Source organism: Triticum dicoccoides, chromosome 2A, assembly GCF_002162155.2.
Source record: "Triticum dicoccoides isolate Atlit2015 ecotype Zavitan chromosome 2A, WEW_v2.0, whole genome shotgun sequence".
Classification (NCBI taxonomy): Eukaryota; Viridiplantae; Streptophyta; class Magnoliopsida; order Poales; family Poaceae; genus Triticum; species Triticum dicoccoides.
This window is the reverse complement of record NC_041382.1, coordinates 731484666-731503027: the sequence shown is the minus strand read 5'-3', so window position 1 is coordinate 731503027 and position 18362 is coordinate 731484666. Positions and strand designations below refer to the sequence as shown.

At 47.6% G+C, this 18362-nt stretch overlaps 2 protein-coding genes across 3 annotated transcripts; both read right to left on the bottom strand.

Annotated features, from left to right (window-relative positions):
* Positions 1-9455: 9455 nt before the first annotated feature.
* LOC119356726 (transmembrane 9 superfamily member 11-like) lies at positions 9456-11829 on the bottom strand. Its single transcript, XM_037623704.1, has one exon. It carries the CDS (start codon positions 11678-11680, stop codon positions 9665-9667), a length of 2016 nt encoding a protein of 671 aa, XP_037479601.1. The 5' UTR covers positions 11681-11829; the 3' UTR covers positions 9456-9664.
* Positions 11830-11964: 135 nt separating this feature from the next.
* LOC119356727 (protein UXT homolog) lies at positions 11965-17679 on the bottom strand. 2 transcript variants are annotated; one of them, XM_037623705.1, is made up of 9 exons: positions 16333-17679; positions 16150-16213; positions 15439-15915; positions 14823-15199; positions 14242-14459; positions 13993-14094; positions 13229-13336; positions 12263-12317; positions 11965-12163 (listed from the first exon to the last, which is right to left on the bottom strand). In XM_037623705.1, the coding sequence occupies exons 4-9, from the start codon at positions 15123-15125 to the stop codon at positions 12119-12121; spliced, it is 831 nt and encodes a 276-aa protein (XP_037479602.1). In that variant the 5' UTR covers positions 15126-15199; positions 15439-15915; positions 16150-16213; positions 16333-17679; the 3' UTR covers positions 11965-12118. The 2 variants fall into 2 exon arrangements, with proteins under 2 accessions (XP_037479602.1, XP_037479603.1); XM_037623706.1 differs by lacking the exons at positions 15439-15915; positions 16150-16213; positions 16333-17679 and having other exon boundaries at positions 14242-14474; positions 14823-14963.
* Between the last annotated feature and the right edge of the window lie 683 nt (positions 17680-18362).

The window sequence follows — 18362 nt, the reverse complement described above, 5'->3', positions numbered from 1 at the left end:
CAGCCGGAAGGTTTTGTCGATCCTAAGAATGCTAACAAGGTGTGCAAGCTCCAACGCTCAATCTATGGGCTGGTGCAAGCATCTCGGAGTTGGAACATTCGCTTTGATGAGATGATCAAAGCATTTGGGTTTATGCAGACTTATGGAGAAGTCTGCGTTTACAAGAAAGTGAGTGAGAGCTTTGTAGCATTTCTCATATTATATGTGGATGACATACTGTTGATGGGAAATGATATAGAATTCTTGGAAAGCATAAAGGCCTATTTGAACAAGTGTTTTTCAATGAAGGACCTTGGAGAAGCTGCTTATATATTAGGAATCAAGATCTGTAGAGATAGATCGAGACGCCTCATCGGTCTTTCACAAAGTATGTACCTTGACAAGATATTGAAGAAGTTCAATATGGATCAGTCCAAGAAAGGGTTCTTGCCTGTATTGCAAGGTGTGCGATTGAGCACGGCTCAATGCCCGACCACGGCAGAAGATATAGAAGAGATGAGTGTCATCCCCTATGCCTCAGCCATAGGGTCTATCATGTATGCTATGCTATGTACCAGACCTGATGTAAACCTTGCCGTAAGTTTGGTAGGAAGGTACCAAAGTAATCCCGGCATGGAACACTGGACAACGGTCAAGAATATCCTGAAGTACCTGAAAAGGACCAAGGAAATATTTCTCGTTTATGGAGGTGATGAAGAGCTCGTCGTAAAGGGTTACGTCGATGCTAGCTTCGACACAGATCTGGATGACTCTAAGTCACAAACCGGATACGTGTATATTTTGAATGGTGGGGCAGTAAGCTGGTGCAGTTGCAAGCAAAGCGTTGTGGCGGGATCTACATGTGAAGCGGAGTACATGGCAGCCTCGGAGGCAGCACAAGAAGCAGTCTGGGTGAAGGAGTTCATTACCGACCTAGGAGTCATACCCAATGCGTCGGGCCCGATGACTCTCTTTTGTGACAACACTGGAGCTATTGCCCTTGCCAAGGAGCCCAGGTTTCATAGGAAGACCAGGCATATCAAGCGTCGCTTCAACTCCATTCTTGAAAGTGTTCAAAATGGAGACATAGAGATTTGTAAAGTACATACGGACCTGAATGTAGCAGATCCGTTGACTAAACCTCTCCCTAGAGAAAAACATGATCAACACCAGAACTGCATGGGTGTTCGATTCATCACAATGTAACTAGAATATTGACTCTAGTGCAAGTGGGAGACTGTTGGAAATATGCCCTAGAGGCAATAATAAAATGGTTATTATTATATTTCTTTGTTCATGATAATTGTCTATTGTTCATGCTATAATTGTGTTATCCGGAAATCGTAATACATGTGTGAATACATAGACCACAACACGTCCCTAGTGAGCCTCTAGTTGACTAGCTCGTTGATCAAAAGATAGTCATGGTTTCCTGACTATGGACATTGGATGTCGTTGATAACGGGATCACATCATTAGGAGAATGATGTGATGGACAAGACCCAATCCTAAGCTTAGCTCAAAGATCGTGTAGTTCGTTTGCTGTAGCTTTTCTGAATGTCAAGTATCATTTCCTTAGACCATGAGATTGTGCAACTCCCGGATACCGTAGGAGTGCCTTGGGTGTGCCAAACGTCACAACGTAACTGGGTGACTATAAAGGTACATTACAGGTATCTCCGAAAGTGTCTGTTGGGTTGGCACGAATCGAGACTGGGATTTGTCACTCTGTATGACGGAGAGGTATCTCTGGGCCCACTCGGTAATGCATCATCATAATGAGCTCAATGTGATCAAGTGGTTGATCACGGGATCATGCATTACGGTACGAGTAAAGTGACTTGCCGGTAACGAGACTGAACAAGGTATTGGGATACCGACGATCGAGTCTCGGGCAAGTAACGTACCGATTGACAAAGGGAATTGTATACGGATTGATTGAATCCTCGACATCGTAGTTCATCCGATGAGATCATCGTGGAGCATGTGGGAGCCAACATGGGTATCCAGATCCCGCTGTTGGTTATTGACCGGAGAGTCGTCTCGGTCATGTCTTCATGTCTCCCGAACCCGTAGGGTCTACACACTTAAGGTTCGGTGACGCTAGGGTTGTTAGGAAGACTTGTATGTGATTACCGAATGTTGTTCGGAGTCCCGGATGAGATCCCGGACGTCACGAGGAGTTCCAGAATGGTCCGGAGGTAAAGATTTATATATGGGAAGTTGTCATGTGGTTGCCGGAAAGGTTCGGGTGCATATCGGTATTGTACCGGGGCCACCGGAGGGGTTCCGAGGGTCCACCGGGAGGGGCCACCTCTTCCGGAGCGCCTTATGGGCTGTATGGAGAAGGGAACCAGCCCAAGTGGGCTGGGGCGCCACACCCCCTAGGGCCCATGCGCCTAGGGTTGGGGGAAACCCTAAGGGGGGCGCCCCCTTGCTTGGGGGGCAAGCCCTCCTCCCCTTGGCCGCCGCCCCCCTCTAGATCTCATCTAGAGGGGGTCGGCCCCCTTCCCCCTTCCCCTATAAATAGATGGGTGAGGGGAGGGTTGCATACAACATCCAAGGCGCATCCCCTCCCCTCCCCAACACCTCTCCTCCTCCATAAGAGCTTGGCGAAGCCCTGCCGGAGTACTGCAGCTTCACCACCACCACGTCGTCGTGCTACTGTTGGAGCCCTCTTCCTCAACCTCTCCCTCCTCCTTGCTGGATCAAGGCGCGGGAGATGTCCTCGCTCCGTACGTGTGTTGAACGCGGAGGTGCCGTCCGTTCGGCGCTAGGATCTTCGGTGATTTGGATCACGTCGAGTACGACTCCATCAACCCCGTTCTCTTGAACGCTTCTGCTCGTGATCTACAAGGGTATGTAGATGTACTCCTCTCTCCCTCGTTGCTAGATGACTCCATAGATTGATCTTGGTGATGCGTAGAAAATTTTAAAATTCTGCTATGTTCCCCAACACTTTTCACTGTCGGCCGATTCCAGAAGAATATGTTAGGGTGATGGTGGATGAAATAACTGACGGATTTGAGGACCTCGAGCTTGACCACCCTATGGGTGAAGGGGAGACTCGGCTGGGTTCTTCTCTGAAGACTCCATGCCTATGGCGGAAGGAGCTCATCAACCTTCCCAATTGGACGCCTTCGCCTCCTCCCCCTCCTCCGGCGAGTCAGGGCACTCCGCCTCCTCCTCCGCCTCCTCCTCCGCCTCCTCCTCAGGCGAGTGATCAGGGCACTCAGCCTCCTTCTCCGGCGCGTGGCGGCACTCCGCCTCCTTCTCCGCCTGCGCCAGCAAAGGCGGAAGAGACCCGCCGCCTCCTCCTGATCCGCCTCGCTAGCAAGGGCGGAAGAGACCCGCCACCGCTCCGGCTGCTCCGGCGCGTCGTAGTCCTTCTCCTCCGCCTCGTAAGCAACGGAAGAAGACAGTCGTAGCCGCTCCGTCTGCTCGGCCGGCGTCTAGCAGTACAGCCAGAGGCAAGAGGCAATACAGATTTGGTCCATCTCTCAAGCCTCTAGAGAAGTTACCATACGAGAGAACTGTGGAGGAAACCACGAAGATCGTGCAAGCCGAAGTGAGGGAGTTCTTTGAAGGGGTGAAAGCAAAGAAACATCCACCTTCGGAGGAGAAGATAGATCCGGTGAAAGCGAAGCGCACTCTGGCTGCCCTGAAGAAACCACCAAAGTCTCCGTCGAAAGGCAACTATGAGCGCATTATTGAAAGTTCATTTATTGAAGCAGAGCGGTCGGGAAGTACTATCAGTGATCAAAGGTTAAAAGAACGACGAGCTGGGAAAAAATTGCCTAGCTCGGCGAACAAGCGAACCAATCGTGCCCCCCGCTCAAGGTGTCTAGCGATATCATCGCTAATGATCCGAGGATGGTGCCCGGTTATACCAATCTTGGAGATTACCTGCCCGACGATGTACATTATGATTTCTTGGTGGTGGACGAACACAGATACCATTACGGGAAGCCTCTCGTCAATGATGAAAGATCTCTAACAACGATGATGCGAAGATTCCATGATTGGTACATGAAAACCTGCAGAGAGTCTGGGGGGTGAATATTTTGACGCTGAGAGTTAAAGAGGAGCATGAACTCATTGGAATTGATCTGTTGAATGTTCCATTTGAGGAGTTCTTCCAGTTTTTCAATCGAAAGGCCCTCGATAAATGAATGGTCACTTGCTACTATCTGTAAGTACTACTTCTGTCATTAAGTCTCTATATATAGGTTAGCTCTTTCATTGCATGTATATATAATTATCCTCACTATATTATACAGATTGAAGATCGCCGAATTGAAGAAAAAACAAATCGGTGATATTGGGTTCATTAACACAAATCTCATAGATGCATATACGGTTGAATTTAAGGCCAGAGAGACCGAGGCCAACTTGCTACGATCGTTGGTAATAAATGAAAACAAAGATATAATACTCTTTCCTTACAACTTCAAGTGAGTGTTACTGTCTTGTGCATATTCGGTTTCCCTTATTAGTCCAGGTTATAGTAATGTAATTGATGAGTTATGCATGCGTGTGCAGGTTCCACTATATTCTCCTAGAGATTAAGATTGAACAGGGACTAGTAACCGTCTTAGACTCGAGACGAAAAGATCCCCATGAGTATGCGGAGATGATTGAAATGCTCGAGAAGTAAGTTAAATCGATCATTATCGCACCATATCGGCAACTTTGTTCATTTCCTGATATCAAGTAATTGTTTTCTTTGTCTGGCAGGGTTTGGACAAAATTCACCTCAAAAGCTCCGGGGCTGCCGAAGAAGCTGCAATTTAGACACCCGAAAGTAAGTACTACTAGCATGTTCCACGCATCTCCTAGTGATTCAAGCGCTAGTTTCATCAATACCATTTATAGCATGCTTGCTTTTTAGTTTGATTGACCTCTATTTCTTGTAAAGTGGTTGTGGCAGGAAGCCGGAAATAATTACTGTGGATACTACGTTTGCGAGTCCATCCGCCATACGACCTGTGAGCGGGGCTACTCTGACAAACAATATGAAGTGCGTAAATAATAATATTCACAATTTTATTTTATTACCATCATTTGTGTTGAGTTTCATTTATTCATATATATATATATATATATATATATATATATATATATATATATATATATGTATGTATTGACCCCCTTCTTCAAATTGGATGTTTCGGATGCGAGATGAACTCCTACCACCAGATCGTATGCGAGCAATTCAAGAGGAATTAGCGACATTCTTTCTTGACCACCTGATTGATAAAGACGGAGAATATCATATGGAACCTGAGTTCATATATAATTAGAAGATTATATTGTAAGAGATCTTATATTGTATATATGTAGCCAGTAGCGTCGGATAGATATACGAAAACTTGTTGTTCGACCAATCTCTCGAAGAAGGAGAGGTGGTCGATATCACTTCTCTCTGTATGCATATGTTCATGATGATCTTCTGTTTTCTTCATTTGCTTACTAGCTAGCGTGTCGAGCCCTCTCTATATGTATAGTACGTAGCGTCGACCAAGCACGAAGATAAGAGAGGACACTTCTCTCTATTAATTAGCTAGCTAACACAATATATGAAACACCTAAATTAACCCCCCAAAACCCCTAAACCACCCCCTTAAAAAATAAAAATCTCGGCTCCTGCCAGCTGCTGACGCGTGGACGCCTATTAATCCCCGGTTGGTGCCACCAACCGGGACCAAAGGGCCGCCTGCCTGGGCTCGCCGCACCGGCCATGTGGAGGCCCATCTGTCTCGGTTCGTGTAAGAACCGGGACTAAAGGAGGGCTTTAGTAACGACCCTTTAGTCCCGGTTCAACAACTGAGACAAATGGCCCTTACGAACCGGGACAAATGGCCCTTTTTCTACTAGTGAGCCCTGCTAGTCAGTTACATCAGCTCGTTACCAAAGCAGAGGACCAGCTTAACTCCAAGTGCCTTTCTTTTCATTTTCATGGAGAGCATTATCCTAGTGGCTTGGTCAATTTGAAATACTCCCTCCATTTACTTATACAAGGCATTATAAAATATATGTTTTGCATTTATAGAAGGTCACCAGTAATCGAGACAAAATTAATGATATTTTCTCGTACTAGTAACCTGTTTAATAGTTGCATGAATGCAGTCATAATGACAGTCAGCTACTTCCTCCTCCTAGTAAACGAAAAGAAAAGCTGACTTGCAAAGCAGGCATTAAAATTTACATTGGTATCTATAATTTAAGTTTGTGGCCTTATATATAAAAATGGAGGGGATACGATAAATGCATGACTGCATTTTAAAGGGCAACAAGCCAAACCTATTAATGACTAGCGTAGCTTATTAGTACTCCCTCTCTCCCAGTTTACAAGATGTGCATGTACCTCTAGGTCGTCAATTTGACCAACCTAATAGAAGTTATATATTACAAAAAACATACCATCATAAACTTCAGATGTTCTATTTTCAAATGGTATAATTTTTGTGTTATATAGTTTATATTACGGTGGTAAAATTGGTAACCTAGGGTACGCGCACACCTTGTAAACTGAAACGGAGGGAGTATGGTTTTGCTACCCTTACACATTTTTTTAGGATCCAACACTCGCTAGCTTTTTCCACATATTAGACAGTAGCAATACTTACATGCACCACATAAGCAATAAGGATAAAAATGAGAGAAAAAAGAGGAACGGAAAATAAGGCTGTTAGAGCAACTCCAGCAGACCTCGCATCCCGCCCCAACCCGCAAAATAACCGCCAAAGTGCGGGTTGGGGTGGGAAAACCTGTCCGATCAGAACCCGCATCCCGCCCCGACCCGCAAATTGTTTTGCAGGGCGCGACAAATATTCTCCCCAACCTCTAGTTTCACGGGGTCGGAGGCCAACACGAGCTCAGCCCCTATCCGCAGCGAGATTTGGCGGGAGGGACATTTCTGTGCGTCCTTTCCCGCTCCCCCCATCCTCTGCCACCATTGCCCCGCCTCCCCACGCTTCGGTGCTTTCTCCCTGGCAGTCCCTCTCCGCCATGGACGACTCCCTGCTGTCCCCCGTCACCGTCAAGGTCGCGCACGCTCCTTCCCCTCGGGCGGATCTCGTCACCGGCCATATTGGCCCCGCCGCCGCCGCCCAAGCTAACGCCACGCCTGCTCACAAGTGGCAGGGAAACGTGGTCGTGCAGGGCGGGAATCCGGCTACCCCCGCCGCGAAGGCCCGTGCTCCGGGCGCCAACGTCGCAGCGCGATCCCCGCCGACGACGGAGAATGTCGGCAAGGTCGCCGGCGTAAAACGGAGGAAGATTCCGGCTACAAAGAAGCCGCCTTGTTGGGAGTTGCTCAAAAAGTGCGAGAAGTGGAAGTTGATCGACAAAGAATCCCCACCAAAGAGAGGCTCCCTTAAAAACATGGATGAAGATGAGGATGATGATGGCCCAAGAAATTTGCACAAGCCCGATGGCAACAAGAAGACTAAAGAGAAGATGAAGAGAGAGCAAGAAGCATCGAGCTTGAGGGAGAAGATTGATGCCATGGTGCAATCAAACGAGTTTATGTTGTTGAAGTCGTTGGAGATCAAGAAAGAGTTGGCCGAGAAGCAGGCAAAGGAGAAGCAAGAAAAGTGGCAATTGCTCAAGGAAGAGAGGCTGCAAAGCTGCCATTGAGGAGAGAAGAGCACGCGCTGCAGAAAACAAAGCCATGTCCAAGCTGCTCGCCGAAGAGAACAAGATCATGTCAATGAACCGCAATGACATGGACGATCTCACCAAAACATGGCATGATATGGTAAGGAGAGAAATCTTGAAGAGGAGAATAGTTGTGTCGGCCGGTGCGTGCTACAGTTCGAAGATGTTTTCTCTTCTCCATATGGTGGCAATGTCGATGATTTCGGGGCCGGAGTTGGAACAAGCGCCGGAGGTGGATTCCTTGGTGGCGATGAACTTCAAGATGGACTCGGCCAAGATGGTGCGGAGTGAAGATTGACCAAGATGGTGCCGGACATGGGCGTAGACTTTTGCAGGGCCCTCTTTTGCGTTTGTCGTACTGAACTTCGCTTTTATTTGCGCGTAAAACTGTGTTATGTCGTTTGAATTTGAACTTATTTGTGGAAACCTATGTCAAATGCGAGAATTGCCGTTTTTTGTTTGCGGATCGTCACGGCGGTGTCCGAGCAGAACCCACAGAAGTCGACCCGTAAAAAAATATATTCACGGAATATACTTTTTTACGTGTCCGTTTGAGGGGTCTGCATTTGTGGCCGTCCGAGCCAGCCCGCAAAAGCGGTTTTCCACGACATGCAAACGCGTTTTGCAGGCCAGCCGGATGCGGAGTCTGCTAGAGTTGCTCTTAAGGGCATCTCCAACAGCGACTTATAAATTTCCTCCCGCATCTGTCCATGGACAGGGGTCAGTCCGCAGACACGGATGCGAGAGACCGCCATCCAATGCTATCCGCATACATGTCAACAACTTTTTGAACCAAGCGAACAAAATTCATGCAAACACAGTAGATTTTATACAAACTGGACGAAAATATTTACATTTTGAATATATTTTTAACCGAAAACGATACCGAACTAAGATAAAACTAGTATACGGCCGGATATTCATTCTGACGACATTAAATCAAACTTATTATATTCGGTGATCTACAAGTTTTATGCAGAATTTTATGACTAACCATGTGAATGATTAATTCCTATTATAACTATATAATAGATTAAGTGAAACATGAGAATTTAATTCTTTCTATAAAATACTCGGCTAAGCTCTAACAAATATAAGTGAAGCAAAAGAGTATTTCACAAATAACGGTGTTCGAAATGTAGATAAGCGGGCATCCAAACTTGAAAAGATACAAGTGAAGCACATGAATCATTCTATAAAGTCATACTCAAAAGATATAAATGAAGTGCAAAGAACATTTAATAAATCAATCAAGGACTATTTCATACCAGGATGGTGCATCACTAAAATAAAATAAAATAACACAAGGCCCTTCAAGAATTTACGCATATCATGTGAACAAAACAAAAATTGTTACATACCAATAATTATTGAGGAAGAAAGATGTGATGTCATCTGGGGCATCCCTAAACTTAGATGCTTGAGTGCCCTTGAATATTTACTTTGGGTGCCTTGGAAATTCTAAAGCTTGAACTGCCGCCTCTCCTTATTCTTCTCAAATCAATTTCCTCGGCCTTCGAACACTTCATCCACATAAAACTTAATCAAACTTTTTATTAGAGGCGTTAGTACATATAAAATCAAATCCTATCATATCTTGATGTAACAATATTGTATAATTATAATTCAACATTACCTATTGTATGCTAACCCAATTATAATACTCCCACATCAATGGGGCTTGGCAAAATTGCAAACACAAGCAGATAAAGAAACTATAACAACAATGTGTGAAACACGAAAGTTTGTAAAGATGTAGATTGTACATATACGAACGATTATTATGTCGATCAGGTTGATATAGTGATCATGCTGTATCTGTTGTGAGTTCTTCGTCAGAGTCATTAGGAGAAGCAACTGTAGTTGCTACTGCTGTGGCGTTTTTCGAATAGGAATTTACCCCTGCTTATTATCTTTGCTTCAATGAGTAGTTTTTTTTACAACAGAGATTAAAATCTGAAATGTTACCGTCAGGCAAAAAAAAAAAGATAATCTAAAATGACAGGAAACAACACGGGGGTCATCAATCGAGCTTCACGGTGGAGAAGAGGCAGTAGACGAAGCAGAAGGAGGCGGCGAGCCCGACGGCGCCGGTGGCCAGCATGACGGCGAGCGCCATGAGCAGCGAGTACCCGACGTAGAGCGCGGCGGACACCGGGCCGCTGAGGCTGTGCAGGTCGAACACGAGGTAGTACACGGCGTACCCGAGGATGTAGGCGGCCACGGAGCCGGAGGCGAAGAAGGAGCGCCACCACCACCGCCAGTCCTCCACGCACAGCCCCATGTACGTGAGCACCACCGACACCTCGGCGCACACCGCCACCAGCAGCCCCAGCACCACCAGCAGGAACCCGAACACGTAGTACACCCGCCCCAGCCACAGGCTCGACATGATGAAGAAGAGCTCGATGAAGAGCGTCCCGAACGGCAGCGTGCCCGCCACCGCCACGAAAACCCACGGCGAGCACTGCGCCGCCGGCACCTGCCGCGCGATTTTGTTCGTCTTCACGGGGTACTCCACGTGGCCGCGCACGCGCGACGCCAGGAGGCCGCCGGCCAGGGTCAGCGGCACCGACACGAAGAACCAGAGCAGGATCAGCACCACGAACAGCGCGAACGGCACGGCGCCCGTGCTGCCGTTGTGCCACAGCACGCAGTTGAGCGCCGTGAAGACGGAGAACCCGACGCCCGGGAACACGAAGGAGGCGCGCCACGCCACGGCCTTCCACCCGGCGCTGTCGCCGTGCCGCACCGTCTTCCAGAGGCGCACGGAGGTGTACCCGGCGGCGAGGCCCAGGACGAGGTACAAGCAGAGCATGCCGCTGACGAGCGCGCCCCGGGATGCCGGAGACATGAACCCGAGCGCCGCGAAGAGGATGGTGACCATGCCCATGCCCAGGATGCGCACGCCGTCGCCGACCATCACACACAGGAGCACCGGGTGGCTGGGCTCCCGGAACGCGTCCCCGGCCACGAGCTTCCACCCGGCCATGTCGTCGGCGTGCGGGGCCGCCTCGCTGCCGAGCTCCTCGTACTGCGCGAGGTCGCGCCGCACGGTGCGCAGCAGGATGACCAGCACGATGGCCGCCAGGAACGCCACCACCACGATGGAGTTGAGGATGGAGAACCAGTGCACCTGGGCGCCGCCCATCTCCAGGTACGCGTCCCACCGCGACGGCCACTCCACGGCGCCCTCCACGAAGGCAACCTCGTAGGAGAAGGCCAGCGGCCTGTTGGCCTGCACGCGCATGCCGACCACAGAAGGGTCGCATCCGGCGGCCGCCTTGGACGAGAAGCCGTCGTACATCTTCTTGTCCCCGATGGCCGCCTCGTCGTGCTCCACGCTGCACGGCACGACCTCGAACCCGACGACGGTGTACCCGCCGCCGCCGCCGCCGCCGCCTGATAGGCTGATAAGCTCAGACGCGTCGGCGGTGGCCATCAAGGCCTCCACCCTGGTGGTGCCATTCTTCTGCTTGTTGACCAGGACCGTGAGCCTGAGGTGGTTGTACACGTAGTACTCCCCGTCATCGGCGCGCACGCCGACGGGGAAACCCGTGGACCGGAGCAGCACCTCCGGCGCGATGGGATTATTCACGTACCGGACCACGGGGAGCGTGTCGAGGAGGAGGTTAACGTGGTAAGCATCGTCGATGCGGGACTTGATGAGGTCAGCGGCGGCGGGGGACACCGGGTCAGTGCGGCAGAGGAACAAGGCGGCGCTGCTGTTCTCGAGCATGGAGAAGCGGTAGGGCGACGTCTCGATGCGGTCCCCGAGGAGGAGCTCGCCGAGGCTCTCGGCGGCGCGGCTGACGCCGCCTTGCGGGGCGCAGAAGGGGAGGGAGTAGTAGGGGAAAGGGAGCTTGGAGGACGGCGAGGTGAGGGAGTTCACCTTGGCGGCGAGGGCCTCGCCGGGGAGGTAGCGGTGCGGGTAGCTCCCCGGGAGGTAGAAGGCCGTCGCCGGAGAGGTGTTCAAATGCATCAGGAAGAGAAGGGTGGAGAGGATGGTGGACGTGGTGGGGGAAGCCATTGCCGCCATTGCCTTGGGCTTGCAATGCAGGAGCAGGAAGAGGTCGCCGGTTTGCTGCTCGATCGATGCTGTTTGCTGGGCGATGAGATTCTGGGTGTGAAACTCTTCTTATTGATGACGTCTGCTTTCTTGAATACTACTGTACTTTGCAAGCAAAGGGAAGGAACGACCCAGCTCCACTCCACTGAATCACTCATCCGTCCAAGAACAGAGAGTTGACATCACTCATGCACGCCACGCCACGATTTATCTCCCAGACTTACGAAAAGGAGGCACGCCCGGGCAGGATGCTAGATCAAGCAAAGTATTCTCTTTTGCCACTTCTTTCACCTATACTTACACAATGCCTCCTGATCAACATTGGGATTTGGGACCCTAAAACAAAAACATTGGGATTTGGGAGAGCTGCGTTCTTGGCATACATTCTTGGCATTGGGACCCTAATGCTCACTCCGCTGCTAACTGCAGGAGTTCACGGATACCTTCACACACCTGCATTTAAACAGTATAAGAGGGAGTACCATCTGAACATAAGCAGATTATAACATCATCTATACTGCATAAACGAAGCACGCAGTTTGTTCTACATACCATCTTGATCTGTGCTTTTATGCTCGCAATGAGGTGTGTGTACTCATCTATCTGTCTGCAAACACGCAAAAGTTTACAACTTTAACATGTGAGTGAATGGATGTCAACTACAGAGAATCAGGAGCTTTACAAGAAAAAAGGGGCACGTTCAAGCATAAAAATTAAAGGGAAACCATAACAGCATATGAATGTGTCGTACAAGGGCTCAACATTGAGAATGGCAGTAGCTGTAGTACAAACAACCTATTATAAAGCAAGCAGGGCAGGCTATACCTGAGCACACGCACACAGAATGGAATGATGTGGCTACACAACTGGGCCCGTACTAGTTAGCCGATAAACATAAAGGCATTCAAGAGTCGAAACATCTAAGATGATACATATATGCTATGAGCCACAAAGGAGGCGACCCACTAGTATGGTCTGACGGCGAATAACAACAGTTTACAATGCTATTGAATGCTACATAAGCATGTTCTCTTCCTGAAATTTCTACGGGTGTCTACGGAAGCAAACATTAGATGCAGATAAGTAACACAAACCAGATGAACAGAATCAGCTTTGCCTCTGTATAAAATGTATTCGGCATCTGATGGCTAAAGCGAGCATCAAGCTCCAACAAGGAAATGGATACCATGAATAGGTAAATACTAATATCATCTAGAAATCTAAGAGCCATCACAAGGCTCGAGAATACCATCTCTTTCTGTTCTCCCTGATTCACAAGAAAAGGAGAATCCAAGCACTTCACCTAAACCAACATTTTCAACCAAGTACAATAATATGGCTAAAACAAGTATATACTATCAACACAAACTGTGTTGAACAGAGCATAAAGCACCCAAACCTCCCTGAATCATCAACATCTCTTTAGCATAACTCCATTCTCACAAACATGTGCTGCACGCGTAATAAAACTGCTGCGCAGAAGCAAGATCTGATATTCAAATGTTTGAGTTGAGTTACCTGGCCAACCTTGCTTCTCGTACAGATATAAACTGCAGAGCCTCTTGCCAAGTAAATTCCACATGAAAACCTAGACCGATATCCACAAAAATGTGCCTCTTGTCCGGCCTGCAGAAATCACAACAGAATAATGCAATAAGATCTCAAAAGTTCAAGAAATCTGAAGGTAGGCTTATGTTCGAAACAGTCAATTCTCATTAGCACTTCACAATAATGATCTGAAGCTATTCCAACCTTTTAAGGTTAAGCTAACAGCTGGTTAAACAAATGTAGTTAAAATAAGAAGCAGCATAAGGACATATCAAAGCAAGTTCCATGTTTGCTTGTTATACTGTTTAATGGCCAACTGCATCCTTCCAATTTGTGAAGTGAACATCAATCTAATTCATTTGCTTGCTGTCTCCCTATGCGAACACCACTTTTTTCTTACAAAGGCAGCCGACCTTTTCGTATTTTTCAGATGCATATAGAAACGCCTTTCTCATGTCTATCCTACTGCAAAAGCTATACATCAAGCATAGATGCACTCCAGTTTACATGCATACTGACATTATTGGATTGAGTAATATAATCTGGCCTATAAAGAGTAAAGAGTGCAAACCAACCGACCTAATAATATTATTTTTATTTGATGGTCTTTGGTTTTTCTTAAATTGGGAATAGGATAGAGAAATTCCTTTTCTAGAGATTACAGAGAAAGTGAGAGAGTTTATGTTACTATACTTCAGATTATTTAGGCAGGGGAGAGGGAAAAGGATGTTTACACTTCTGCCTGCATGTACACCTCTGAGCCAAGATTGACCATGGATCGCATGCTCGTTACACCATTCTTTTCCAAGTTTTCGATGTTCTTCTTCAAATCCAAGCTGCCAACACCCCATAAATAAAGGTTCATTGATCAGAAGGATGATCAGTATTAAGACCATATATTTGAATAGTTGGAATCAGGGGGGCTGAATGTTTCAGTACAGCTACAACACGAGGGAAGACGAGGAGAGAACTGAGTAGCTTACAAAGTCTTCTGCTGCTGGAACAAGTTATCGCGCTGGGCTATGGCGTTCACAAGGTCAGGCTTGAGCCGCCGGTCAACGAAATCTTCAAACTTCTTCACCTTGTCCTGCCGGAGACGCGCCTCCGCCACGGCCATGGCCATGCCCCCCGCGGTTTCCTTTGAGGTTCGTGAGCCGCAAGATATATAATGCCGTACTGGACAGCGGCTGCGGCGACACCTCTGTCACCGCCAAGGCTATAAAATTTTAGTATCAATATATAGGTTAGGGTTGTCATTTGTTGATGTAGCATAATCTTCAAACTGATATGTTGTGTATGCAACCATGCTACAATAAGCAGCAACTGAGGACATGGCGTGTGTACGAACCGTAACCCTTATACTACAGCGTCAGCATATATCAGAATAAGCTTAACAAATTGTTACAAATAGCAAATAGTATATATCATAGCTACAATCAAATCGGTACACGTAGCACGCACACAGCACGCCGAGCACACCCGCAGGCCACACAGGCAACACGCCGCCGCGCGCGCTGTGGGATCGGGGGAGGCAGCCTATAGGGAGAGAGGCGGAGGGCGTTACCTTGCCGTTGGTCCGGGGCTCGGGGGCGCCTTCCGGTGCGGGGAGGCGTCCGTGGGCTCGGCGGCAGGAGGAGGTTGAAGGCGAGGCGGCGGTGGTTTCGGGGGCGAGACCAGTCAGCGGGTGGCGGCGGCCATAGGTCCGGGCGGTTTTGTGCGGAGGCTTGCTGCAAGGACGGGGGATACTGGAGAATCGGGTAGGTGTGGAGTGGACGGCCGAGATTCTACGGGCCAATGCGTGCGTGGACTCTGCCACTGCCAGACGGACCAGCTCCCCCGTTGTCAGTTTCGCTCGCACTACCCACATATCGGTGAGAATCTGCAATTCTCAGCCTTCGGTTCTTGAGACGAGGTTGAGCATATGTATGGTTGATCCAATCACTTGTAAAAAAAGAAAGAAAGAAAATTCTAATCATTTGCCTTGTCTTGGCTTCTACAGTATCTTACATGTAATACAGTTCCTCAGTTAATAAGAAGAACAAAACAAATACAGTTCCTGTGTGGTAAGCCATTAACCTTTCTACAGCTTTCCGTAGAAAAAAAGGGAGGGGGTCAAAACTAGCTGCTGTTTGTCAGCGTATTCCACTACTAACAGTAACATCAGACAGAAATTCACATACCAAATGGCACTGTGACCGCCAATTATCTTGGCCTTCAGGCTATGATAATGTGATCACTTGACTTTTGTCGATTATCTTGGCTTTTCCCGATCACTGTGACTGCCTCGCCATCTTAAACAGCAAGGGCATGTGTGAGAAGAACCACTTGATCACTTTCCCAAACTATACTGTTCTGACACAGAAGAAATATCCTCCTTCAGGCATTTTAAGACTTCAATGTACTTTTATATTAGCATCTTTGGCTTCCGGTACTTTGAGGATTGCCAGCACTGTCTGCCTAGATTTTTTCTTTGTTTGTGTGCATCATCATTAGCCTACTACAAATTTGATACCCACCCTTTGTTGCTCTAGCTTTCTCGAGACTTCCTGATCTATCCTTGTGTGGATTATCGAGGAGATCTATCACCCACTCGATGAATTTCGCATGTGTAAAACATTCCTAACATCATTAGTAAAACTGTACTTCCATGTCCAATCCTGCAGACACACCAATGAAATTCCAGTCAGAAACTGAACACTTGCAGTACAGTTCTCTGTCCATAATGGAACATGTCTAGTTGTATCAAGTTCTGTTGTAAATCCCTTTACTCTACACAGTTACTGAAAAGGGGCATTGCAAGCTGATGGATGCATGATGTGAAGAGATCAAAACAATGCATTTGTCATCATGAAGAGAATGCAGCCTTTTGTGATACCTTGAGCTGAAAGTACCTGCTGCTTAAGAGATCGTTAAGGTATCATCGTGCGGGATATCCATCAGTAGGCCGGAAGCCGCCTGAGAAAATGACAAAAAAGGAGTAATTGTGATTTGTGAATACTTCTTCAAGAATTATGGTTCCGCTATCAGGATAAACTTAATTGTAGGGTCTAGAAAGATGAAAACATATCTCTTACCTGCTGAAGACAACTGTCCATGACTACATTGCTAATGCTCAGAGCTTCGAGTTCTTCCATCAAGAGATCATTGTTCTGAAACAACGTTGACAGAGCCCGGCGTATTTGCTTGTGGGGCAAATCTGATCTCTCTAACAGAATCAAGGCTCTTGTTGCTTGAGAGAAAGTTTGCAAGCCAAAAATGGATGGTGGACTTGGCATCACCAACCTCACAGTTCAATAAGGCACTCCTCATGGAATATCTTCATAAATTCTACAACAATAATGATATGGCCTAGGTCAGGCTGGTTTGGAACTACTATGAAGACTCAATCCCTCATGTGTCTTGTCCCCCACAGGCTCCTTCTGCTAGCGAGACTGCTCAATCTTCACAGCAAATTCCTCCATGTGCCCTCTTGCTCTGCTGGAAGGGGCAGCACCATTGGGTTTTTGGAGTGATCGCTGGCTTGGCCCCGGTACAAAGCTTCACCTTCGCTTCCCCAGGCTTGACCCCTTTGCCATCAATAACCAGATCCCTGAGCCCCAGGCCCTGGCTCACCCCGACATCTCGTATCTTTCCACCTGCCCCTCTCTGCTCAAGTTATTGACAAGCTGCAGCTCCTCAGCTCCATCCTCCAGGATGCACACCTCAAACTAATGCTGGTGATGAATGGTTCTACCCCTGGGGTGGTGGACTCTTCTTTCTCCGAGGTTTACGAGTGCCCCTCTCTGCTCAAGTTTTTGACTGGCTGCTTCTCATGGACATGCTCAACACCAGAGACATGCTTCAACGGAGAAATATGCACATTGAAGACGGGTACAACTGTGTTCTATGCTCTACTGAATCTCTTGAGACCAGTGATCATCTCTTCTGGCACTGTCATAGCATGGAATGCTGGATCATATCGGTTTGCCCCAGAATTCATCTCGGAATTTCTACAGCATGATTGCCTCTGCCAAATTAAACTTCCACAATCCCTTCTTCCTGGAAGCTTACATCATTGTTCCCTAGTCCATTTAGAAACAAAGGAATGTGAAAACCTTCAACAACATCTCCTCTAGCTTAGGATCTTGGTCTTTTATTTCTAAGCGGGAATTTTACCTCATCTACTTTAGAATGAAGTCTGATATTGCTGATCCCATTTGCGTCTGGCTTGACTCAACTGCTCAAACTCCTGTATAGAATTTACTGTCGGGGCCTCCCCTACAGTATTGGGTTAAAAAAAACAGCTGAAAACTTAAGCAGCAGGAGGCTGCCGATGTCAAATGAATTGGGATATGCTGCAAACTAGAACATTGATGTCAGCCACCAACTCTTTGACTCCAGCAAAATGACTGAATTCAACAACAATAAAAAACTATAAGCTGATTAACTACCAATAGTCAAGGCAAGAACATTTCCCTTCTTTCATATGATGGAATCTACTGCCATCTCTCACAATAATCTCCCTATTGAAAACCTTTGTCACCATCTTACTGAATTCATGACAATCCCCACACACCTGAAGGTTCTTAACAATACGGATTGGGTTGCCAACTTCCGTAACTATGAACCCATAAGCAATTGCCAGACGCTCGCTGTGCACCTTGACTGCATGCACCTTCTCTTCATCTCCAATGTCATGCAATACAGATGACACGTCTGGTACGTACCCTGCATCTGCCAACCTTCTGTTAATCATGTCGAGCATGTTATATATCCGAATGGAATCCTTGTGATCCATGTCTCCTACTAGAAACTTATGCACGTTTCCTTGTGCTTCCATCAAGCTCCAGCCAGCTGACTTGCTGGTACCCCGACTAGACATCAGTTTCCTGACTTCCCTGACTTCATCCCATTTCTTTGCCTTCGCATATATACTTGCAAGGAGGACATAGTGGCCATCATGAGCTGGTTCCAGTTCAATTAGCTTGCTACCAACCTTGACCCCCAAGTCCACCAGGCCATGTTTCTTGCAAGCCGAGAGTACAGTGCCCCAGAGAACTGGATCAGGTGCAATAGGCATCCCTTCGATCAATTCAATGGCTTCTTGAACAAGACCAGCCCGACC